The following is a 26499-nucleotide window of genomic DNA, read 5'->3' as shown; positions in this document are numbered from 1 at the left end:
GGGAAGCATCTAAAAGTGTGCCCACTTTGCTGTGTGGGGTGCTGCAGGCTGAGTATGGACGGAGAGCCCCAGATCTTGCCCTTGTCCTTTGGACATGAGGGAACTTGGGCCTCCATGGCCAGACATTGTTTGAGCATGTGTGCCCAGAGGGGCCCAAAAGCATGCCAGGGGCTTCATGGAGGACAAGAAGAGGCAGTTGGTGTGGTTCACTCAGAAAGCAAACAGGGCCGGCTGAAGCCATTCCTCAAAGCCTTTGGTAGAAAAAGCATCTGTTCAGCTTGCCAGCTTTGTTTTGACAAGTTTCCTTAACAGGCATGCAGAGGAGAGAGAAGACTGGCTCAGCGGTCAGGATCAGGAACTGGTCCTTTCTCTCTACTGCTTCCTAGCTTTCCCCGTGCCGAGCCTTGGTCTCATCCACAGAAGCTTAGAGACACGAGGTGGACTCGTAGAGGAACTCTCCCCTCCAGACCTCCAAGGAGCCTGTCTTTGTTAAACCAATGAAGAATACTGTGTGGGTAAACCTCCCATACGATGCAAAAGACCTGGTTTACATAGCTGACCCGTCCAGACCAGGAATTTAGTCATCACTAGGTTTCCAGAATTGGGTCTGAGAGTGAGGGAATGGGGACCGAAGGCATCATGACCTTGATCACCTCCGAGCCGCCCCAGCTGAGGAGCGGCTGCTTCCTTACAGCTGTACGAGCCTCCCTCTTACTCAGGTACAATGCACAAACACATTCCCTTTGTAAAAACGTAAGCTGTCTAGGTAAGAACAGAGTTCTCCTTGACCACAGCTCACCCCCACAGGCCCTTTGCCCCCCAGATGTTACTCTGTGTGTCTGTAAATGTACATGGACCCATAGGCAAACGTAAGTGGTTTCTTTGCTGGCGAAATCAATGTCCAAGTTGGTTTTTTTTTTTATTTTTTAATTAACAATTGTCTTATATTTGGAAATCTTTCTATGGCAAAGCACGTCCATTCCGCGGGTATCCTGCGATTAATCCTGCTCTCTCAGCAGTGGAAACTGTTTTCTTGGTTTTCCAATTCTGGAAATTGTTAGTAAGTGTTTGGAGGTGAGACCTTTTGATAAGATTATCTAACTGGCATGCTGACCAGTACAGATGCAGTGTCAAAGATGTCTGCACAACCCTTGTAGTTTAAAATAGTGTTTCCCCTTAGAAGGCTTGGAGACCGAACTCAAAACCTTACCCAGACTCTATAAGCTATAGTCATGAGATACTTTGTATTCTAGTACCCACAAATAAATAGGTATTCCAAACATGGCCGTGAATTAAATGTCCTCAGCATGGGAAACAGAGCATTGCGCTGTCAGAGGTACCTTCATGATTACAGAGTTCTTGTTTCATGAATAGTTACGTGCACTGGACTGTGTCCCCTGAGCTGTGACTGCCCACTGGGACCACCTTTAACCACAGGAGTGCTCCCCCTGAGGCGGCAGGGTCCTCACTCTCCGTATCTGCCAGTACCTACATTTTATAGAGGTGACGGTGGCTGTCGGAAGGATGGCTTGCCAATCAGAATAGGCACGCCATAACTACACCTCCAGCAGCCTCTTGTCAGGAGTTTAAAGAATCAAATCCCAGGTGCAGCTTTTCGTTCAAGGTCTTAGATATCATTCCTTAGACAGAAGTCTTAGATGTGGTGGGAGAGGCACTGAGATGCCCCTGCTCCTCTGGCTTAGTCGAAGAGACAGGCATCCACACAGCCAGATCCTGTGTGTTCATGGCACTAGAGAATAAAAGCGTCCAGCCCACGTGAGTTCAAATCTGAGATTTTAGAATGCAGAAACAGTTTACAGCAGTTACTTCTAGTTCTAGGCAACATCTCCAGCCTGGGTTTACAGCACAGCCGAGCTTTGGCTCTCGCGAAGGCTGGTGACTGACTTGAGACCAGTGCAGTGAGCAAAGAGAACAGCCCGAGCATGGAAGGGAAGCACTAGGAGCATGCAATCACTCAGTCCTCGCTGCAGGCTGAGCTGCGCGGGGTAGAAACTGTTGGACGTGGTGGTGCTCGCCTGCAACCCGTATTCAGGAGGCAAGAGAGTCTCAAGTTTAAGAACAACCTGGACTGTGTAGCAAGGCACATATGCACGCATGCACACACATCCCCCCCCTCCCAAAAAAAAACCTACAAAAAGTTAGTGGAGGAAAAAAAATACAGACGAATTGGACTTCACCAGAATTATAAGCTTTTGTGCATCAGAGAACTATAATTGATCATTTTATTAATTTAATTAATATAATTAATCAAGTTAATCTTGATTGTCAGCTTGAGGAGATCTGGACTCAACTAAGAGACCTGTCTCTGTGTGAGACTATAAGGACATTTCCAGAGAGGAGTAACTGAGGGGAGAACGTCCGTGGGTCTCCCTCCCCACACTCCCAGCCAGCAGAGCCGCCCGACAGAGAGGCCCAGGGGAAGTCGTGTAAGCATATCATCTGAAGTTACAAAGACGGCAAAAGCCATGACTGAAGAACCGCTCCACCAGCTCCCCACCGTAACAGCTCACCTCAACCCCATGACTTCAGAGACTCCACCAGCTCCCCACCGTAACAGCTCACCTCAACCTCATGACTTCAGAGAGCCACAGTTCGTTATTTCTTACCTGAGTCTCTGGTCTTCTGCTGGTGGACCAGGTCTCAGCTGGTCACACAGCACTCTGCTAGCGGCTGGGACACAGAACTGCTTCGGTCATGCCAAAGCCCGGAATGCCTGGCTTCCTTCTTGGCTTTTTAAGAAGGTTGTCTCCTTATGGTCCCTCTATCAGGGTATCTAGTCTTCAGAGGCAGCTCTGGACTCCTAAGGATACAAAAGCAGAAATCACCATCTGTGTGAGAATTAGTGTCCCCTCTCCTGTCACCAGTTCTTAAGAACTAGTTACCATAGACACCATCCACACGTGTGTGGAATAAGAGAGAAGAGTGTGGTACCTCTGTATTAAGAATGTAGTACACCAACCCACAGTGGATCGATCAAGAAACAGCAGTCCCGCATATAAGAGGTACAGAAGGTAGTCACCGTGGGAAACAGATGGACTGGAGAGGGACAGTGTGGTCTTCCTGCACTGTCTCTGTGTCACTAGATTTAGAACTTCGGGGTGACTCAGTAACACTGGAGGGTAATGGTCTGCAGGGTGTGCTCTGGAGTACAAGCTCTGCTGGCTTCGGCAAGCTGCATGCCCTCTCCGTGTTCCCATCTGTAAGGTGGAGTGCTCACTGTCCCAGAATCAGTGGGAGCCACTGACACAGCTCCCTGGCACAGAGAGACGCTCAGAGGACATCACAGAACAGGGAGGGCCAGGGAATGCTGGTCTCCAACTTTGTCACCAGCCAGTCTGTTAGCATCTCTTTAAGCCAAGGGAGTGGCAGATGAGATCAGCCCCTAAGGACAGAGATTCTATCTATCAAATTCAAAGTTGGGAAACAGAGGCATGGCTGTCAGAAATCCCCTCACTGAAAAATGAGGAGTCCCTCCTTTCCAGGGAGAGCGTGGTGGGATCCCTCTTTGCACCGGAGCTGATCTTCGTCCTCACTCTGCCCACAGTGGAGAAATAATTCACAGGTCTGCTGCCCAAAGACCTCTCTCCTAGAAACGAACTTTATAAATCATTTTAAAAGAGTTAGTGACCATAGTTCCCAGACGCTTCCAGGAGACCAACTTAGAACCAATTAAATCTTGCGCCCTGTGTATCTGCTGCTCTTCCGAACAAATCTCTCTCGAAAGGCCAGTCATGTGGCCAGGCCTCGGCACCACTGCCCACGCAGTCACCTTCTTTTCCCACCCTGGTGAGAACTCACGCAGGAAGCAGTACAACCCGCTTCTAGCCATTGCATTTTAAAATACCGTTCTTTTTTCTCCACACAGTTGGGGGAAAAAAAAAATGAACCAACAGTACAGTTTGTGGCATTGCTTGAAGGCCATTTTGGAAAGACTGCCTTCCTGGCTTCTCTTCATGTATGCTTCACAGGCAAGACCACTTGCTGGTGGCATGTCCAAAGCCTGGCCTTGGAACTTACTGACAGGCACCCCTGGGCACGAGGCATCTTTGAGGCAGTCGGCACATAGAAAGAGCAATTGAAATCAGCGAGCCAGCAGAGGCTGCATAATGAGCCTCGGCGAAGCCGCCTGGGCGAACTCCCAGGTGCTCTCAACTGCAGAGCTTTCTTCCAAAAAGAATAAATTGCAACTTAGCAGTCTGCAGAGAAGCCTGGCTCCCCAACAGGCCAGGCTCAGGGCAGGAGGTCACAACAGCTAATCAGGGCTCACTGTGCCGGCCCTCCTCACCGCCCAGCCCTGGCCATTCCCAGCTGCCCGTCTCCTGCTCTGCTTGGGAAGAAGCAGAGCTTCCCCGTTAATCGCCCATTTTCAGAAGCTGGGAGGTAGCTTGTAATGGGCGTCCCGTCCCCCGACTCCTCTCTAATGGCATGCTGCTCCAGCAGATGTCATCCTTTGATTCCCTGTGACCTTCTGCATTTGGGCAAATGAGAAAGTGCCTGGGCTCCACGGTGAGGGCCTCTGGGTGTCTGCAAAGAGCCCCTGTCATCTACCTCACCCCCTCATCACTACCAGACATCATGGCAAGGACATGGCCCTGCTCATTTGTCGTGTGGGAACAAAGCCTTCTTCCCGGAGCCAGGGGCTATGAGATGAGGTGGCCAATACTGGTCAAGTCTTCAGTATTTACCAGTTGTGACTCCAGGTCTCCGTGCTGTCTCCGTTTGACAGATGAGACAATGCCTCTTAAGTGCCCTCCTCAAGGTCACCTCACAAGCAAGCAAATGCTGGTCCTGGGAGAATGAGATTACCCCCCTATAGTGACAGAACCACAGGCCTAAGCTCCCAGGGCCCAGAAGAACATCTCCTGGCCTTACCGTCCACCAGAGACTAGAAGAAATATCTAATGTCTTGAATCCCCTGCCTTTCTCTTTCTGGGGCCAAGATAGAGAATAGGCTATGTGCCCAGTTAGCCAAAGGCTTAAGGACCCCAGTACCCACCTAGGGCCATCTCTCTGGTAGTTTCCTTTCTCTCCAAGGTTTTAGGGGTTTCTTCTTTCCCAGAAGCACATGGGGATCCTAGAATTCAGTCTGGTCTCTCTTTGTAAAAGCCACCTTGTAAGCCAAGTCATTTTCAAACCAGCCCAGCTCTGATTTTGAAGCTGGCTCGGACATTTAAGGCTGGGCCTCTTTTGCAGCCTGAATCTACAACTAAGAAAATCAAAGCATCACCACCACAAACCTTATGTGAGCTGAGTTCTGGGGCAGGGACACCTTGGGTGGATTCGGGATCACAGGCTTTGGCCTGTCGCTTACATTCTGGTGCAAAGGGACAACTCATGAACACTGTTGGCGCAATAAGACTCTGAGCCTGCCCTCCCTCTCAGCCCTAGAGCAGCTGGGAGCCATGAGACTCCAGGAAGATGCTCTGGGAGTTTCACCAGTTCTGTGTGGGGTTGAGCATAGTCATTTCCTCTCATGGAGGTTTTCTGCAAAGCCCTGGGATGAAAACCTCCCATGCAAAGCTCTCCAGCGGTTCAGCCCGCACTTAGGAACAATGCAGTCTCTACAGTGGCCTGAGACCCCAGGCTTCACTGACTACATCTTCAGCCCCCTCCTCATACTTCTCCAGCCATGGTGATGTCACTGCCTCTCTTCCCCAGGCAAACACCTGCCAATGTCTCCCCCATGTCCATCGGCTCTTTTCCTCATATACCCGTATAGCTCGCCACAGAGCATTTGACAGACTAGAGCTGAAATGTCCTGATTTTTCCTCCTCATTCACGCATTCTTTCTGCCTTAGTATAGAATCCCAGTTTTAATGGGAAAGAAAGGGACAAGGCAGCCACTTTCCAGCCTCCCGCAGGCTGGCCTTCTGAGAAAGAGGAAGGGGGACATAGTTCACCTTTTCCCTTTCTTCTCTCTTCCTGGGACTCCAGTATGGTGACTAGAACATACTGGACCACAGGTGCCCTCAAGAAAGACAGTCATCTGTGAATGTCAAAGCAGAGCATAGGAGGAGCAGCAGGTTCCTGTAAATCTGTGGACTGTCTTCCTGGGACCTGCACCCCTGGGCTTCTTGAATGTGAAGCAAAGATGAGCATCCATCCTCTTTAACCACCACAGGTCCTAGGCCTTCTTACTAGCAGCCGAATGAAGGGTCTACAATATGTTCACCCTTGTCTAGTTTGCTGCTTGTTCTAGTTGCTTCTACTGCTGCAGTAAAACATCCCAACCAAAACCAACTTGGGCTTACACTTCCCTGCCACTCTCCATCATGGAGAGCAGTCAGGGCGGGCATGGATGCAGAGGCCGTAAAGGAACGCTGAGTTCAATCATGCTTTGCTTTGGGCTCCTCTTCTTCCTAAAGGCCACACTAGCAACCACAGAGGTCCCTGCAAAGGAGTAATTCTCTGCAGCCTGCAAATGAAATGATGGCTGAGAGCCTGTAGACTCTGACCAGTGGCACAGGGAAGTGTCCCGTGCACATCTGTTATGTCCGAGGGAACCAGAACCTGCCTGCAAATGCAGTTTTTAAGTCACAATGACAGTATCTGGTGGTCCTTCTGGTACTACCAAGAAAGGAAATTCCTGGGCGAAGCAATGACCTAAGTTCTGGTTTGTGTGACACACTGGCCTTGTGACCTGGAACACGGCCCCAGTTGCTTCTGTCCAAGGATGAGATATGACCTCTGTGTCCTACGCTTAAGAAGCGTGCGTGGTAGTGTGTGTAGGTCTTTGCTCAGCATTGGGGAGGTTCTTGAGGGTTGTCTTATCCAACCCCTCATCGTATAGTTGAGCCAGGGTGGTCAAAATCAGGTTTTAACTGAGGTCACAGGATAACCAAGTGGCAGAACAAAGTCCTAGATTCTCAGAACCATGTCCTCCCCGCCACAGTATCCTCCTTGTCCACAGGTAGTAATGACATTATTATTATCACCCCGTTCGGTGCGCCAGGTACGCTCCATTGCTATTGTTAGGGTTATACAATGGGGAGATTGATTTCATCTAAGCAGTGCAGGCAGAGGTGTTTTCAGTCATTAGTGTGTCCCCAGGTCTTCGTGTGTCAAAGTGTACTCTATCTAGGTCCGGAGAATAGAACAGTGAGTAAAACAGCCAGGAAGCTTTCTTCAGAATCTCTAAGCAGTATCTCAGAGGGCGAGAGGGCAGGTTAGCAGCACAGACCGCAGAGAGAGGAGTTCTGAGTAGACAGAACAGCTCACTAATCCCCTGCGCATGTTCTCGGCCTGCTAAAGGAAAAACAAGCCAGTGTGTGTGGAGCCAAGTGCACAGCAGATCAAGGGAAAACCAGAGCACTGGGGACAAATAGACAGGAAATGGACAAGGGTCTTCTGGACCATGCTGAGAATGTTGGCTTTGTAGCACAGGCTAGCCTCAAACTCTTACTCCTTATTCCCTCTCTCCTCCCACGTTCTGAGATTACAGATACTCACCACCATGCACAGCAGAATTTTTAACTTTTACTTACCTGTTAAGTCTGTGCAAAGCATGAACCTACATCGGAAATTTGGTGTGCCCTTAGTGAGCAGACATCTCTCTGGGATCTGAACGTACACGGTTGCTCAGCACTGGTGTTCCATGATCCAGAGCTCCCTACGGCAAGTACCATGGACCTCTAAGACACTCTTGGGCCTCAAGTTCCAAATGGGGTTTAAATGGACTTCAGTGGGTGTTTCTCAGCCTCCAAACCCCCATTAAGCAGGCCACTCAGAAATATTTCTAAACCCAGCAGCGCTGTGAAGACAGACTGTCAGGTGAGCATACGGGGTCATAGACTTCACAGCTCCAGTGCTCATCCCTAAGCCAGACCATCTGGCCTTGGATTCAGTAAGCCATTGTCCTTGGCTTGGCTTATCTCTCCAGAGCATGAATGGATTATGCCCCAGTATCTGTCTGTCTTTGACTCTGCAGGCAAACAGCCTTTGTAAGACCCAGACCCTCTGGATAAATCAGATTTTTCTCTGTGACATCTGCTTCTTGCCCAGGTTATGTAATTTCTAGGTTTGGAAAATCAATGGCATTGGTTCTCTTGCTTTTATTTTTTTTTGACTATGTTTATTATCCATGTGACACCTATTATCTGATTCTGAGTAAATGGAATTTTCCCTAACATTTGAACAATCTTAAGATTTCCAAAGATTTGCAAACCCTGAGATTTGCAGGACAAAATGGGTTAGGTTTTCTTTTTTTGGAATGTTATTAAAAACCACACTGGCTTGAATTTCTGGTCCTAAGTTATTCTAGAATCTTTCTGAAGTTTGAGACTATCCCATGCAAACTTGACTTAGATTTCAAGCAACAGGAAAGTCATGAAATTGAAAGGGTTATCTTTTGTCAATCATAGCCCTTTGTGGGGTGTTGTGCTGACAGAGACAGTGGAGAGACCGTATTTTATGGCTGAAAGCAAGGCTTGATCATACCCAGTGGGGATTTTGTTCCAGTAATTGCATCCAATTGGACCTTATGCCACGGCGCAGGTACGGCATTAATAACACTCATTAAGTCATATGCCCGTGTGCTTTCCCTCCCAATGGCTGAGTCACTGGCAGAATATATTTTCTTCCAAAGTGTTTGTTTTCATTGTTGCCCTTTAAAAATAATGAGTTCATTCTATTCCCTTGCAAGGCAAGCTACTCTAGCCGCCTTTGAAATTGTATATCTTTTGTCAAGCACATTTCTGCAGTGCGTCCATAGCTTTGTATGCCGGGGAACCCAACCCGGCCTCTCTTAAAGCTTCCAACCAAGTTGCCTCAGACTTGATACATAGAACCGCCAACCCGTTTGACCTTTATATTGTTACCCTTGAGCAGGTAGAAGTCATGCAGGTTTCAGGTGACCCTATCATGTGACCAGAGACCAGAGGTCAGCAGCTCCTAAATGTTCTGCTGTCAAGGTAGCCCATTCATCACCATCATTATGCAACTGACAGCCGACAAATGAACCTGGGATAAAATTATTCTCAACCTTCTGCCTCCCGGATTTGCACCCGAGAGGTGGGCCAAGCAGCCTCACGTATTAAGTGGTTCCATGAGCCTGCCAGCACACCTTGGGAGACCTGCTGGGTGCTCCGAACCCTGGAAGGTCACCAGTCGTCTGCTTACCAGGCCCAATTGCGTACCTACATGCTTTCTCTGGTTTCCTCTGCAATAAAGATGAATTCATTGTTTGTTCCGCGTGGTCACAAAGACAGCCTATGTCCCCCACTACAGCCCTGCCTCAGCATCGCTGTGGTCCTTTGGGCAAGTTTACAAGGTGCAACTTTGTTCTGAATGGCCCGCTGCTAAAAGTCACTTATAAAAGTAAGGTTCTCCGAGCCCTCCCCTGGAGAGTCTGATTTGGGGCTTATGCCCTCAGGAAACTCCTTTTAGTCAGCCCCCACCCCTCAAGGGATTCTTTCTTTCTCTGTTGTTTTGAATAGTACAAAGAGCTTGAGGTTCTGAGTGAGACAGAGCCAGACTCTACCCTGTGTTCAGTCCTGAGAGCTTGGGTTGGTTCAGTTCTTCTAGGGACAGGGCGCTTACATAGAACATGTGCAAAGTGTCTGCACACAGTGTGTATTACATAGAACATGTGTGTGCATTATATAGAACATGTGTGTGCATTACATAGAACATGTGCAGGGTGTCTGCACACAGTGTGCATTACATAGAACATGTGTGTGCATTACATAAAACATGTGCAGAGTGTCTGCACGCAGTGTGCATTACCGGTGGCCTTTGTGTTTTCAGGAGCATTTTTGCTGTTTCTTTGGTCTAAAAGTTGTCACTGAAGGAGCAGTGGCACAATCTAGAATAACTCATATACTTCTCCCATGGCGACAAAGCCCCCAACAAATCCCGAAGGGCCATTTTCAGAGCCACAGGAGTAAGGGTTTGCTGTGAGGGTCTGTAGTACAGTCACCTAGACTGGGGAGCACGCAGAGCTCTGACTGAGGCAGTCCACACTAGCAATAGAAGGAGGGTGTGGCACTCCTAGGCTCCTGCAAAAAGTGGAGAGATGCCTTTGGGACATATTGTGGCTAAAAACTGTCCCTGACTTAACATCTTGTATCTGCATCTCTCTACCTCCTGCCCTAGCCACACTGTGAGCACCATTCTCTCTCGGGTAGAACCTCTTCCCTGGTTCCCAGAGCCTGGAAGACCAGAAGCCCTTAGCAAAGGAAATCTCTTCTTAGAATTCCAGAGCTGGGAACCTCATTTCTCTTTGTCTTTTAAAAAATAAAAACCTAGATGTGCATTCTCTGATAAACAACTTACAGTAGGGAAGATCATTTTGGCTCATGGTTTCAGAAGTTTCTACCTCGGGTTGGTTGGCCCTGGCTCATCAGGCCAGTAGTAAGGCAGGTAGACATCATGGCAGCAGGAACATGATATAACAGACTGCTCACCTCATCACAGACAGGAAACTGCGCAACAGAGCAAGGGGCTAGGACAAGATGTAGCCTTCGGTGGCATACCTCCAGAGAGCCAGTGAGCCATTCAGTTGGGAATCCACCTGTAGATTGATCCATCGATTGGACCAGGACCCTCATGATTCAATCACTTACTTCCCCACCACTGTACCTCTGGAATCAAGCCTTCAACACACAAACCTTTGGGTATATGCTCCATATCCAAGGCATGGCATTTGTAGTTTTTGAGTGATGTAGGGATGGTATAATGGGTCATCTACATTCTGAAGGAAAGAGTTGAGAGCTCTGAAAGCAACTGATACAGGAAATGCCTTTTAGTCTCGAGGTGTGGAGAACACAATCCAGTCCCAGCAGCTGGCTCTTCCCAGAACGGTGCAGTCAGCATTCCATCCACACAGGGTATTTGACCAAGATCCAGACAGCCAGCTGTCTGTGCTGAGTAACCCTGCCATCTCTTGGGTGATGACTAGTTGGCTTTGGTGGCATCAACTTGATATTCAAAGTGTCTGGGGGTATATTTGATATTTAGGACCTTTTGAAAGAGTCCATACAACCTTTTGTTTATTAGAGTCTTTCTTTCTTCCCACGGGGTGAGACACAAAGATAGATCTATCTAAACTATGATTTAAACCCGGATTCAAGGGTCAGTGTTTGAAAAATGCTGTCTACCAAGAAGGTATGTTGAGCTGGAAGAAAGAAAGACGGCCTGTGGGCGAAGACTGGGTTCCCTCCCTCTGGTGTGCATTGACTTGACCGAGCTGACAGCAGCAATGTGACATGAGGCAGGGAGAAGAGCCTTTCACAGGGAGTGTGGAGGTGCCCCGCGCCGAAACCCAGCTAGGAACTGCTTCTGCAGTAGGTAAACTTAGTTATCCAAAGCTGGACCACTAATTGATGAGATCACCTTTGCAAAGTAGATCATCCTGGTAACTCAAAGATAAGGCAGCTCCTCACTGGTACCATTTTCTAGAATGTTACAATTAAACGGTAACAAAAATCCACAGAGAGGGGCTGGAGTGCAAAGCTAAGTTTGTGTATATGTGTGTGTGTAAATGTGTATGTGTGTGTGTGTGTATATATGTGTGTGTATATATACACAGAAAGAGAGTCTCAGTAACTCAGACTGGCTTTGAACTCACAATCCTCCTGCTTTTTCTCCTCCATGCTGAAATCTTAGGCATGCCAGTACCATGCCAGCCTAAGACCGAGACTGTTCTCTCCCTGCCTGCCCACTTTCTCACAGTGAAATAAATCGAAGCAAAGCCCAATGAAGCTGTGAGAACCAGTACAACGAAATAGCCTGGGGTTAGGTTTTAAATAGTGGTTTTAAGGCAAACAACATGGATAAACTCCTTAAATGGTGCAGGAGGCAAGGACTGGGCAGCCGTGCTAGATAGGAAACGCTGCATCCCTCTGTGTGGCAGATGCGCCGACTAGTCGTCCAGAGAGGCTGAGTGGGGCAGGGATTTGGGGTAGCCACACTGATCTCCAACTCCTTGAAAGCTATGGTCTTTTCAGTCATTATTTCCTGCTCTCCTGGGCTGCTCCAGGCTCTCCGGCTTTGTGGGTTAGCATGGATCTCCCCAGCGTTTTTTCCTCGAGGCTTCATAAGCCTTGAGACTGGCATATATTGTTTGAGAGAATGTATTTGGATGTGAGTGAGAGCCTAACGCAGTCTCCCAACTAACTTTAGCTAGACCCTCCCCTCGCTGTAGGTGAAAATCCCAGGGGGAAAGTCTTACTTAAAAAACACACTTCATTAGTCATTAGAGATTTTCTGATGGTGTTACTAGTTTAAACTAGTCTTGCTTTTAGAAGCATCAAATTACTACCATTTTATTCCCAGGTGCTAAGAGCCTTCCTGGATAACACTGCGTTATCAGCTTCATTTTAAAGCTAGGATGTGTGCCCCGTAGGAGGTGTGTGTTGGCACGATTGCAGGTCTGTGTACTTTGCCTACTTTGGAGGGCCTCATATGCATGACTTGATCTCATCTCCACATAACCCAGCAGAGCAGAGGACCATGCACTTCATGTAACAGCTGAGAAACCTGAGAGCTTGGGATATTTTCTCAAGGTCACCCAGAGGCTATAATGAGAGAGGGCTTGCGCACGTGAAGAAGGATAAACAGTTATCATTTATTTCTGCAGATAACGCCCGTAAGAACTTCAAAGCCTGAGGATGAAAAGGGAGAAAAGGAAGATTGTTCAGTCACTTGCTATAGCTAGAATCCTAGAAATAAGGAAAAAAAAATGTTTGTCCCCACCCCCACCCTCCACTCCACAAGTGTTGTGAAATCTCCCAAATACGTCACTTTGGCAAGAATAGCTAAGTACTTGATGGACGGGACCCATTTTGATCCCAATGGAAATCCACGATAAAGCTAGGATATAATGCAAAGGGCAGCCAGCTTCTGTGCAAGGGCTGGGCCCACCCTGTCTTAACCTGGGATAAGACAGGCATCATTCAAGTAGGAATCTAGATGCCAGCTCCTACCGCCTCCCCCAGCTTCCTGAAGGGGTCATGGGAAGCACACCTGGGTCTTAGACTTTTAAATAAAAGATTGTGGTTATTTCCCTCAGTCTGCTTTCTCTTCCCCAGAAAAGAACTCGCAGTTAGTGGTTCATTTCTCTTGTCTCTTCTTGGCCTGTGCTTGATGACTCTCCATGAAGTGTGTGTGTGTGTGTGTGTGTGTGTGTGTGTGTGTGTGTGTGTGTGTGTGTGTGTGTGTGTTTAGTTTGTCCGTCCTCACGAGTCTCTTAGCAGAAACTGTTTATCCTGAAACTTTGTCATTTTCCGGAGAGTGTTACCTGTCCTTCTTTATTTGTTGCAAAATTTAGGGACAAGAAAGAACCATATGTGTTTTCTTAAAATCAATGGCCAGCACATTACTGTAAAACCTATTGATTAAAAACACAAAGTATAATGTTAGTCATTTAGTCTGTGAAGTGACGCGATAAGGGAAGGAATTTCCCCTTTGGCTTTTGCATTAACCTTTATTGACTGCTTGCATACCCATAATTAACACACACTTTAGCTAAAGTGGTTAATTTTAGCATGGCGGCCAATGTTCACTAATGTAGCTGCCATCTTGATCACCCAGATGTAAGGGAAGCCCTGGGGGAAATCAGTGAGTTACACCTCAGGGTGGAGGCTGCAGGACCTCTGGGCCAGCCGGCTCCCTATGTTCTCACTAGGTCATTCAGAGAGAGCCTTTCCTCAGCAGCAAAGACCTTTGAGGATGGTCCATTGAGCTGTTGGAATGGAAGCCAGGTGAATGGGAACGAGAGGGATGAAGAGCTTCTAGCCTTGAGTTTGGTTTGGTTTGGGTTTGTTCTGTTCTGTTTTGTTTGGCTCCCTTTTAAGGGTTTCAAGAGTTTTCTAAGTAAATCCAGGTTTACTTGCTAACTCCAGAAGCATCCAAAAATAGAGTTTTCCCCTTAGGAGATGAGAATGAATGTCGGGAGGGGAAGCTGTGACCTTCATACTGGGTGGCTAAGGACAGTAAGAGCTGAGAAGGACATTAAGTTAAGTAGAGCTAGGGACGGTAAGAACTGGGAAGGCCACTAAGTTGGGTAGGATCTTAATGTTCTGAAAAGATCATCAGGTTCTGGCTGTGAAAACAGGCTTATTTCCTAGCAAAAGCCCCAAGTTCATAAGTTCAAACACAGATAGTCTGTGTGCACGCTGCACAGTACCAGCAGTAGCATGGGCACACGGTGAGACCATGACAGTGGATCCTGTAAAATGTGGGAAGTAGCTGAGGTGGGAAGAGTGGCTAGCGTCATCAGGTTCTTTGGGTTGCAAGTAACAGAAGAACCTACCTCAGACAATAAAGCTTGAGAGAATGCAGTCTACAGAGACCTAGCTCAGGTGAGCCTTCATCTGATGATACAGTTTAGAACCCTGCCTCTCGTGGCAGGGAAGCAAAACGACCATGGAAGGTCAGGGTTGCACAGATCCGGGGAGAAGAAAGTATTTTCCCTCAGCTCCTGCCTCCCATCTCAGGTTGAGTCTGTTTTCTCCAGATTGTGTCGTGTGCCTCTCGAGCTGTTCCCCTTGACGAGGAGTAGGCTGTGCCCACCGCACCGCCACACTTGGCACTGGTAAAACACAGGGGCCCTTAGGACACTCAGGGCCCCTCTCTTGTTCAAGGAACTGTAGGATTCATGCTAAGAAACAACCCAACATGGTTTCCAGTAAGGGGCAAGTCCACATGAAGCAGCCACCACTCCTTCCTTAGTGTGGGTTGGAAGCCGCTGGTCCTACTGAGTCTGCACACTGTAGCCTGCTACTGAAAGTTGCTTCTCTGGGTAAGCCTCATGCCTCAGGATGTCACTTGTGACATGATTCAGCCATAGGCTGTGTGATTCAAGGCAGAAAGAACTATGCTAGATTTGCTGAGCTGCCCCCAGAGAGCCAGTTCAGAGGCCTGCACCAAGGGACTTTGGAAGGGGGAGAGAGCCACTCAGCAACTGCTAGGACTCTGGTGGCATCTCTCAGCTGTCACTGGCACTCGTGGTGAAAGTAATGATAGTGGTGATATTTAATAGTTACTGTGTGCTGGGCAGTATTCCAAACACTATCTCTGTTCATTCACTTAATCACGTCAAACACGTAAGTCAGAATGTTATTACTGCAAAACACACACACACACACACACACACACACACACACACACACACACACAAACAGACACCAGCTTGCTTGTAGGGAATATTTCCTCTGATTCCTCAGGCATGCTTGAAATAATGGTTGATAATAATAATAAGTTTTCCTGGGCACACATGCCTAGATAAAGTTTAATTTAAAGATAGCACTGGAAAAGATGGGCACCAGTAACTAATAAAACAGTACCATTTCAACAGTGTGCTTCAGTAGAATTAGATGAATTTAGTTGTTCCCAAAATACCTCGTGCTCCACTCACCCCAAGGGCAGTGCTGTAAGGTGCCTACAAGGAGGAGGTGAGCTGAGATGGGTGACAATGACATCGGTGCTTTGGCGCGGCCTCAGGCACTGCTGACCGTCTGACATGGTGTCAGGAGCATTGTCTGCTCTCTGTGGCTCTGGGTCATGGTGACGTGGACCAAGCAGCTTATACCATGCACTTAAAAGGTTATGAGAGACGCAGGTGACTCACAACCTGGTTGGGACACAGGATCCTATCACCCTGCTCAGAATCGTGCACAATTTAAAACTTACAAATTATCTCTAGAATTTTCCATTGGTTGACTGAGTAACTGAAAACGTTGCATAGATAGCAGGAACTACTGGGCCGTTGTCATTATTCTCATTCCCATCATCACCATTACATAGACAAGAACCCACAGCTCCATACGATAAAGAACTTCCCAAATGATGGGTCCCTCTGCATCTCCAGAGAATACACCACGACCCTTGATGCTGCCATCTAAGGACAGGAGTCTGCTGAGACCCCAGCAGACAGGGGTGACTTGAACAAGACATAAAAATAACAGCTGAAAGGACTCAGGCCTCTAGGTCATTCTCAGTCCCTTCGTGTCCCCTTCCACAGTTTGGTGTACCACCAAATCAGACTGTGTAGCCGGAGAGGGCAGGAGTCCCTTCTCAAACACGGAATCCTGCTTGTCCCTCTCACTGGCACTTGGAGATTAGCAAGGAGTACCAGCCATTGAGAGAAGAATTTTACAGCAATCTTAATATAGCTGAATTGGGTTCCTGAGAAATTCAGCGTGCGCGCGCGCACACACACACACACACACACACACACACACACACACACACACACACACACACACACATATAAAATCTCTGAGCCTACCAGGAGTCTTTATGAAGCCAGGTAGTCCCTCAACAGCCCTGCTTGGTGAGAACAGTGGCCAAGAACAGCTTGTCCAGAAGCAGGCCAGCATGCTCACAGCTCTGCCATGGGTCTGAATATTTCTAGTACTTTCTCAAAGTGAGGAGTCAAAACCACTTGACAGCTGAGAAAGCATCTCTATTGACTTTTTACAAACCTTATGATATTCTAGGTGGATCAACACTTATCACAGCCCTTTAATCTGCCAAGCGGGATAATATGTGCACGGATAATTTATCCACTGTGAGATTGAAATGCTCAATTTGGAATAACTTTCCCTACCCAGTAAATTGAGCATTACTCCGCGATTCCGGGGTCGAGAGAAAGCACAATTTAAGAAGCTTTCCCGGGTCCTTTTGTAATTAGTCGCAGCTTCCCTTGAATATTAATTTCCCCCTCGCCTCTTTCGAGTGATTTAGAGACTGTCGCAGGGATTGCAGGAACGCACCCCGAGAAGGGCGACAGCCAGCAGTGTGGGCTCCAGCACCTACTATGAAGTAGGCTGCCGAGCGTGCCCTCTGCCCCTCCACGCCGTGTGTGCTTATCAGCGCAAACAGTTGAATATTTATGCTAAGAGGATTGTCAGGGGCTGCTTCTGTTACTTTAATTCTTGTTTTAAATAAATAATGAGAACATTTAAACACATTACTCTTCTTGGGGCCCCCGAGGTCAGCTAATCTTATTATTTATGAAGTGATGTGCTACATAATAGTACTTAGTATGTGTTAACAGACGCTATTATCAGGGTCGGATGCGGAGAGCAGAAGATATATTGGAATGTTACGTGTAATGTACGACAGATTGAGTGCATAGGATGCCGGTATGGCAATTAACCACATGCGAAAATAGGTGTAAAGTTGAAGTATGCTTTCCCCTGGGAATCCCCTCCCCATTAATAATCCCCCAGAGAAGAAATGTCTTCCCATGAGGGGCTTACCCAGTCCTATGACTGGGAGTGGGTGTGGCCACTCTTTGGCTGACAGCGACGGGAGGGCAGAGGTAGGGGCACCTATACAGTTGTTGCAAACACAGGTCTGGTGCATGTGCTCTGCCTGTAAGAAATCATTCATTACTTACTACACCCATGTTTTTTCCTATGACCCTCATTTTTCAGATAACTAGAACGGAAACCAAAGCATTCGCCAAGCCCAGTTTTAAATGAGCTCAACTCCCGGAGAGGGTGGTGCCTCCGAGATGTGAGGATGGCACTCCAACTTCTTCCTACCAGGCTACAGTTTAGCTGCATATGATAATTAATTTCTCTACTATTGATGAATAATCCATTTAATAAAAACGGTGATTTAAGTGTTTTCCTTGGGGACTAACTCTTGCTAGCCTCTTAATTTAATTTGGTGGAAGTTTCCCCACCTATTCATCAGCGGAAATGATTATTAACCTCTATCTGCATATATCCTTATAAACCTCTTTCTCCTTGGAGTGCCTTTTCTTCTGAGCCCAGCAAGCTGGGACACCTGTAAATCTCCTGGATCTCCAAAGTCAATCCTGGCCTGTAATATTGTTTAATCTATTCTTGGACGTTTTAATGCAGTAAATTCAATTTAATCTTTCCCAGTAATCTAGTAATACATCGAAATCCCACAAACATTTAAATCTGATAATGGCTTAATCACACACTTTAAATAACTGTTGAGATAATGAAAAAATAATTCACCATTTTAAAGGCAGAGTAACTCAATTTCCCTAGTGATTGGCTTCTCCGAAACCACTGGAGATAATGCAGATGTGGGAATTGGAGAAACCTGAAGCCCCAACCCTGAGCGAGACAGGTTTTCCCCAGAAATGTGTGCTCTCTGCTCTGTGAGCGTCTCCTCCCACTTCGCCGTCCCCATCACCTTCAACAGCTGCTGTTGGAACATTTGCCAGCTTCATTCTCCACGTTTCCCAGAAGTCTGGAACTTCCGGGCTTTCCCTCCAGTGGATTAATTGCCGCTCTTCCTCTCCTAGGTGCCAGTCCCGAATCGTCCGGAACTTACCAGCCAATCAGAAGCCAGACTGCCGGCCCTACTGGGAGAAGGATGACCCTTCCATGCCTCTGCCCTTTGACCTCACAGAGGTGGTTTCAGAGCTCAGAAGCAAGCTTCTGGGACCAAAAGCCTAGAGGAAGCACAAGTCCGTAGGTGGCAAAGGAAAAGATATCCTGGCTTTCCTCCCCGAACCTTGGACAAGGGTAGTGTAGACGCCTCTCAACCCATAGGGTATAGGACCTGGGTTCCAACTCAAAACAGCTCAGAAATAAAGCCCAGAAATAGAAAAATGTTGAAAAATCGCACAGTGTTTTATCTGATTTGGTGTTAAACTAGAACACACACACCACAGAATATTGCCCAACTCTTCTTCTCCCTTGGGAGCTCTTTCTGTCCCCAAGGCATCGACAGGAATGAGCTAAGCATCGTCTCCTTTCCTACTGGCTTGCCACCTCAGAGAGAAAGAGTAGACCCAGGCATGGAACCCCAGAGCCGGAGACAGCCACCCCAGCTTCTCTTCTTGGCTTCTGCGGTTGAGCCATCCGCAGATGGTGGTTACTAGCTCACTGCACAGACCTAAATTTAAGCTCAGTTGTAGCTACAAATCCCTTCTTCACGTGCCCTGGCCACATGTCACGTGCCTGTCAGGGGTGCGATGACTACAGTTTCAGACAACACATCCGGGTTTCAGGCTTACGACAGGCATTTCCCTCTTATGGTTTTCTATCTGTAGCAGCAATTGCTGCTGTAACCGTGGAGGACAGAAATGAAAAGCAGTCGCAGAACAGTAACACAGCTCAGTGAGGGCCCAACTGTGAGCAAGGAAGGAACAGCAAAGGAAACAGCCACATCCTGTCTTTGCGGGGCTTCCCTGATCCAATGACAGAGGACGGCCCCACAGACGCTATTTCATGGAGTTAGCGTTTCTTTTAGAATTTCCCCATTCATAGGTAGCGGCAGGTGGCATGGATTCCCATCCCAGTGATGCCAGAGCCTCAGAGACTGTGGGGAGAAGTCAAGCCTGAATTCAGATTTCAGAGTGCCAGGGTTAAGTTCCCCACTGTGACCTTTGCATGTCCTATGTCTCAGTTTTCTTATCTGTATGGTGGGAGGTATTGCAAGTACCGACTCCTCACTTGAAGATTAGGTGACGTGGCAAGCTAGAGACAGCCTAACCATCCGATACGTTATGTGAGCTGGCCTGGAAATAGCAATATTCCTACCCAGCTGCTGCCCTTTGCTGTCTGTGTCTCATGGCCCACATATCTTTCTGCTGGCCTGGAACCTTCTGGTGGCCCCAGATACGTTGACAACAGCCCCTTCCCTCAGCCCGATTTTCTTGTATGAGTCAGGTTCTTGTGCGTATGGAGGGTCCGTAAACAGCAGTATTTTTGCGGCAACAACAATTCCACCTGAGGTTCCTTCCCGCCCAGAGTTGCCCACCGGACAGCAGCTGGGATTCCCTGGTACGGAAACCCAAGTCTCTTAGGCCTTGATTTGCCCCCCTTTTTCATGAGTCCCAACTTCCTCATCGGTAGAGAGTGAGGTCCATTCTCACAGGGTACTGACACAGTCCAATGAAATCACCTCAGTAAGGTGTATGTGGCTTCAGATGTCACAGGCAGGCCCACCACCACCATCCCCAGCCCTCTGGCTCTGTGGGTCATTAGGCCCCGTGGTATTTTTTCTATATCTTATTCCATTAGGTGCCAAAATTATTAGTTGGGAGATTCCACATAGAATAAGAATTTCTCTTTAAAAGTCAGGGCACCCATACTGGGTCTCCTCCCTCGCATGGCAGTGGCTTGGCAGTGGCTGTGACCTCTATGCTCTGCTGCAACCCTGCTACTCCATGTTATCATTTTGTAAACACGCTCCCCCAGCAGCTCTCTAAACCTGCTTGCCAATGCCCTTTGGTAGAAAGCATTAGTGTCAAGTGCTCAGTACGTGTTCCTCCTGTTGAACTGTGTTCGTGGTCTGCCCGTACTGCTGTGCTGTGTGCATCCCTTCCTACACAATAAAGAATTCAAAGACGAGAAACCCAAGAGTCTGTGCTTCTCTCCTTTTACACCAGTTTGGGGGCGGGGGGCGGGCTTTGCTGTGTGGACAGAAGTGGTTCTCACATCGGTTGCTCCTACCTACCTTCCTGTCAGCCTTTCCTGGCTGACAGGTTACAGCGCACTTGAGAAAAGTGGTCTAAAAGATGCATCACCCTCATGGGCTTTTGACCTCCCTCTTTTCAGACTCCAGCATTGTAGGAAGCCCTAGGTCAGATTCTACCACCAATCTCTGTCTCCCAGGGACTCTAAGGCTCATGGAGGCCCAGGGTACAGAGTGACTCACTTAGGAATTTATACTGTCACGGGGAGACAGACAAGAAACCAATACTGTGACAAGATCATTCTAGATGCTTGTGTTTGGAAGGGAAACACCTAGGTGGGGTGTGGAGTTGGACTAGTGACCCAAAGCAGAAGAGAAGGGTAGATTATCCAGGGGTAGTAGGGAAGACCTTTCCAGAAGAGGAGTAGCAATCACAAAGACTACAAGGCTTGGGGGCCCTTGGAGGTGGCTTCAAGGAAGGAAAGGGGCTTTTGTGGCCCAGGTAGAGAAAGACAGGAGAGTCCTGCCATCCCACTAGAGTAGAGACAGAAGCAGTGTTCCCTGGGAAACGTGGAGGATTTTACACAGGGCAGGTAGAGGCAACTTGATGAGCTATTTTATGCTTTCAGCAAATTCTCTAACTAATGCCTAGATCCCAAGGGTCACGGGGACGCACAGGCTCAGTTCCAGGGAGTGTCTTGGCAGCCAGGAATTCCCTGTGGTGGGAAGGATGCAGCAGCCACCTCCAACGTGCAGCGCCCACAATAGTCATCCACTCCTGTTCTTACCAGCAGCCTCCTGCCTGACAGAGTTTTCTTGACAGAAAAGAACGGGGTCATGGCATGGCTTGTGACACAATTTTAGTAATAAGCTTCCAAATCCATCACTAAGTGAGTGGAGGGGGTGCCAGAAATGAGATTGCATGAGCCCTGCCTAATGCTGGGGTGCAGGCTTTGTATACATTTCCAAGGAAGGTATTTTCCAGTGCAACTTTTTTTTTTTTTTTTTTGCCTGCTCTAGTTAAGGCTGATTTTACCACTGGGCAAATTGCATACATTTGGATCCATGCCACGCTAAATACTGTTTATTCTGGGGATCTGTCAGAGGCAAGTGCATGGAAGACAAGGGGATTCCGGTTTGAAAAGGCAATTCTCATCCAAACAGGTTCAGATGGAGCGAGGCGGCGCGGATTAAAAGGCGCTGAAGTGGTAATGCCGTTTATCCAGTTTGCCTTTGTTACTCTGTGATTAAATGGTATTTTTAATTAAGTTTCATTGGGAGCCATAGGTATCGAGGTGGTGAAATCAATTTGACAACCATAAAGAGGGAGGAAGGCGCAGGCGGGTTGTAATGACTGCCGCCGAGACTGCTGGGAGAGCCGCAGAGAGTCGGCAGCTCCAAGGACAGAGAAGGCGGGCCTGCTGCAATGAAAGGGGACAAGGGCACCCAGGGCAGCTGCTGTGTTTGGGGGGCTGTTCTCAGTGGTTGCCAGCAAAAGGAATACTCTCGCAGCCCTGAGACACCCCGATAGATTTGGATAGACTCCAGAACATGCTGATGACGCCAGGAAAGAGGCTGTTGTGTGTACAGCAACCAGCAGAATGTCTCCCCCAGACCCCTTGCTGCAGTCTAGCCGCAAGCAGCGACACCCGTAATCCCCTACTCTGACCCCTTTCTGCACCGTATGCTTGCTTTCCCCTCAGAGCCCTGCCGACGCGGGTTCTTTCTGCTATCCAGCCTTCATCTTCTGACCCTGGAAGCTAGTTTTCCTTTGCACACCTGCCCGTCTATTTTGTTGACATCTGATTTCCCCAAACCCAAGTCCTGAGTGGCAGTAGAGGCTTCTGGGTACAGACTTTCTGGGTCTGTATTAGTTGCGTATATGTCCTAAGGCTACACGCCTCTTTTCCAGTCTACAGAACGGAAGGTGGAGTAACATGTCTATTGCCCGAGCAGGTCACGAAGGGCATGCAAGTTCACATGCATGTAAAGTGCTGCCATCCATGCCTGGCACGCGCAGGTCTTCAGGAAGTACCAGCTATTATGAACCCAGTCACCTCACGTCAAAGTCCTTGCTGTGTGACTCAAGCAGCTGGCTTACCTCTCTGAAATCCAATCTTCATTGACCCAGTGGGGGAAGATGGAGATGAGGGGTAGCACTTGGCCATGCCCCACACCCTGCAGTCGGGCGCTGTCAGCGAGTCCCGCCGTTCCTCAGTAATCACTCAGTGAGTGTCGGTTTCTATCATCAACGACACCCCAGCCAATAGTCGACAGCCGCCAAGGAAGGGAGTGCCGCTACTTACAGCTTAGAGGAGACCGCCACCAGCCTGTGTTTCTCCCAGTTGTTCTTCACGACTTCCTTTTTTTTTTTCTCTCAGCAGATGGCCTGGAACTTCTTCTAAATGAGATGGCCTGAAAAATGATTGCTTCATACTGCTATTACTGCGGCAGGATTAGGTCACCCCTGGCCATTTCAGATTTGCTTAAAAACGTCCCTGCCTCAACTTCTAATGGATGGCCTGTGTACAACAATTGTTTATCGACTCGAGTGCCTAAGGATCAGGGTCAGCCTGCTCTAGGGGGGAGGGAAGCATTAATTAACTCCCCGCCATTAGACTCGGTGATTCTTTTCCAATGACGCAGTGCGCGACTTGGTTCGCATTTACTTTTCATCAGTCCTGAGCGGATCGAGGGGAGCCAGCTCACCCGCACATATGTGTCGGGCTAAATGGATCACAGCAGATACAGATCGGTTCACCTGTCGGCACTTGCCTTTTGACAAAATTCATCAATTTTACCAAAGCTACTGACTAATCCGGCACCAGTACAAACGAAAGGCCTGCAGCCCGGATTTCCCCCTTTGTTTTCGGCCTGCAGAGGTGGGAGCGTGCTGGCCTTAGACCAGTCCAAGGCCTCTTTAGGAGAGCCGCTTTCCCAAATGTACAGTGGTTCTGAACCAGGCACGGGTCATCTGGCCCTTTTGGTTATTGACCATGGGAGGTATAGTCTTGCTTGGTGACACACAAAGATCACTCATGAAGCTGGAGAGGTAACTCATGGCAGAGCACTCACCTAGCATGTGGGGACCCTGAGTTTCATTTATAGTTCTGCAGAGATGTACAGGGGGAAAAAAATCAACAACCATGCCACCCTTCATGGTACCAGAATTGAAGTGACCTTCTTCTGGTCCTTCTAAACACAAGAACATCCATAAGCCAGAGGGATCCTCATGCTTAAACCCCCTGGCCCTATGCTCTGTGCAATTCCTTCCCCCAGGGAGATAGATACCTGTGCTCTGTGCAACTCCTTCCCAGGAGGCACCATCAGTACCCAAGCCCACACAGACCCAGGGAGACTGTTGCTAAGGGCCCGGAACGTTTCTTGCTTCTGACCCAGCAAGGCAGTGGCATATGGCTCACTGTGGAGGCTTCAACAGCAACAAGCCCACGTTTCCAAACAGTAATAGTGGTATGCTAACGGCTACTCTTGCTTATTTTTTTCTTCAGACTCTATATACCCTATGACAGCACCAAAGCTGAGGACAGACGCCTTCCGTTCCTCATCCAATTATCTTAGAGCCTCAAACATGCAGGGAAGGTGGATGTGTTTCCATTTGCTTCCTGGCAAAAGGGCTGTCCCTCACTGATAACCCCAGTTTTCCTTTCAGATGAAGGATGGGGAACAAGCAGCCTCCAAGCCCCACAAGGGATGAATCGGTTTTTCAGAGCCCCAGCAGCCGCAGCTGGTAATTCACCCATCATGGAAACCAGGCCCCCGATTCCCTCCTTCCATCTCCCCTCTCCCAGCCCCTCTGACAGTGAGTTGCATTTGATTACAGTGATTAGGGCTGAGAAGGGGGCAAGCCAGGTGTATAGGATTCCCACTGCCCTCTCTGTATTCCCAACCAGGGTCAGGCTGAGAGCCATCCCAGGGACTATGTGAACAATCAAACCCTGTTTACCATGGATGCTTAGTTTTCTTTTTACAAAATCAAAACAGAGTTTAGTAGGCAGTGTATTTCATACATGCCCCTTGATCAATGCAATGATCTGTCAGAAACCATTAAAGCCCCCATTAGCTCGAATGCATTCAAAGCTAAACTATCGGATCATTTAAGGGCTGCGGTGATTGTTTTTAATATACTGTACATTGATTTCTCCCTGTGAGCAGCAACATAAGTTTGAAACTAACTGTGTATGACTCCGGCTCCATTTGCTGTCTCCAGCCCTCTGTGAGAAGCTTGCTTTCATTTGACCAGAAGGCACTGAGGATAGTTTTCAAAGTCATGTGGCCCCTGGTGCAGTTCCAGAGGGTTAGCCTGGGTGGGGTTCTTACTTTCCCCTCCCCAGAACATTCTCCCAATCTTTGTTCCCATTGGGTGAGCTGTGCGTGCAGAAGGGAGTGGCATTCCTGTAGGGGGGCTGGGTACACTGTCTGATCGTTTCCATGCTGGCCTCTACAGGGACAGTGTACCCAGGGACTCTGGTGGCTGTGTGGAGAACACCCTCGTCCTGCCTGCCTGTGGAGCAGAAAGGTCTTTAGGAGAGGCGAAGAAGCATTCAAGGCTGCCTCGGGAGCACCACATTGCCAGTTCCACGGGCACTGACAGTTCTTTCTGCTTTAATAAAATGGATCCATCTAGCAGACACGTGTTGGTTCCTTCGTAAACACAAAAGCAGCAAGAGCCTGAGACCTGACCTTCTCAAATAGCCCGTCTGCTTCCTCAATATTGCCTGTCTGCTTTCTGACCATTAACACAGGGCCTGAGAAGTAGGAGGGGGCAGCTTGGCAAAAGAGGATCCTCACCCTATTTTCAAGAGCGTGTATCCCAGGCATAAGTGTTTGTGCATCATACCCATTTTGCAGATGGGGCAAGTGAAGTCCAGAGAGGAGAAATTGGGTTATTTAAGGTGAGTGATATAAATCAGGTTTCAAGTTTCTGGTGTTTAGTGGAATTGGGGAACAATACTTTTGAGTTCAACTTCCCACACAAAACTGTGTTCTGTTGAAGACAGTGATTCTGGGTCCCTTACTGGAATGGCCTCTTTTTGTTCCCAATCCTGGCTCAGAAAGGAGCAGTTTTGTCAGCCTGGGAAACACTTTGTATGTCATTAATCGCTTTTTCCTTAGCCACAAATGCCCATGGGCTTGGGTAAGATTTTCCTGCCTGAGTCAGCCACTGAGATGTGTGTTCATGATTCAGAAGACAAACTTCAAAGAAACAGGTTGATCATTTAGAATGACAGAGCTGAGCCCGGTGGCCCAAGCCTGTCATCCCTGCTTCTCATCAGGCCGGTGTGGGAAGGGCAGCATACAAGGCCTATCTAGACTACAGAGTGAGTTCAAGGCCAACCTCAGAAACTTTGCAAGAGAGAACCTGCCTCAAAATATCCATTTAATAAATAAAGAAGAGAAGATGCGGTTCACTGGGAGGGAACTTGCCCAGCAAGTGCCGAGCCCTAGATTTGACCCTGCCCCCCAGGACCACAGAATGATGAATGGCAGAGCAAGCAAAAGAGACAAAAGTAAAATCTACGGAAGGAGTCAGAAGAGCACAACTCTCAGTTAAATCCAGCTCAGGAGTGTGTTGACCAAATAAAACTTTATTAAGACACGGCTGCACTGTGTGTTTTCACGTCATCTATGACTGCCTTCTCGCAATGGCAACAGAACTGAGTGGTGGGACCCACAGATCCCCACATATTCATTACAGGCCTAGAACAGACAGTACTGACCAAAGACCAGCTCGATGGATTGGTGGGCCGCTTGTGATCGTGTGTGCTAAGTTGTTAACATGATGCCCAGCTTGTAGGAATTGCTCTGTGCATGTCAATTATGATGATATGTTCATAGTAGCTGCACCAAAATACTCAACACCAAGGAATGGGGGGAGGGCAATGAAGAGTGGTCAAGGAGCAGAGCAGACAGAGGGATAGGTCTGGATTAAAGTGAACCGGGCTAGGAAGAGAGTCACCAGCAAAGGTCATGCCAAGAGGACAGAGCGCCACCCTGGCTTCCTGCACCACACAACTTGTCCCTAATAGTGTGTGTGTGTGTGTCAGTGTGTGTGTGTATGTGTGTGTGTGTGTCAGTGTGTGTGTGTCAGTGTGTGTGTGTGTCAGT

The 26499-nt window shown here is 48.2% G+C and overlaps 1 protein-coding gene across 2 annotated transcripts in view; it reads left to right on the top strand.

Moving 5' to 3' along the window:
• Positions 1-20313, top strand: part of Fto (FTO, alpha-ketoglutarate dependent dioxygenase) — a 344281-nt gene extending 323968 nt beyond the window's left edge. For both annotated transcript variants that reach the window (XM_005369598.2, XM_026777285.1), the window contains exon 9: positions 18254-20313. In XM_005369598.2, coding sequence (XP_005369655.1) covers positions 18254-18407 — 154 coding nt within the window. In that variant the 3' untranslated portion in view covers positions 18408-20313. The remainder of the gene's footprint in view (positions 1-18253) is intronic.
• The last annotated feature ends 6186 nt before the right edge of the window (positions 20314-26499 follow it).

The sequence above is a fragment of the Microtus ochrogaster genome, unplaced genomic scaffold (genome assembly GCF_000317375.1).
Source record: "Microtus ochrogaster isolate Prairie Vole_2 unplaced genomic scaffold, MicOch1.0 UNK54, whole genome shotgun sequence".
In the NCBI taxonomy this organism is placed as follows: Eukaryota; Metazoa; Chordata; class Mammalia; order Rodentia; family Cricetidae; genus Microtus; species Microtus ochrogaster.
This window is presented reverse-complemented; position numbering and strand designations above follow the sequence as displayed.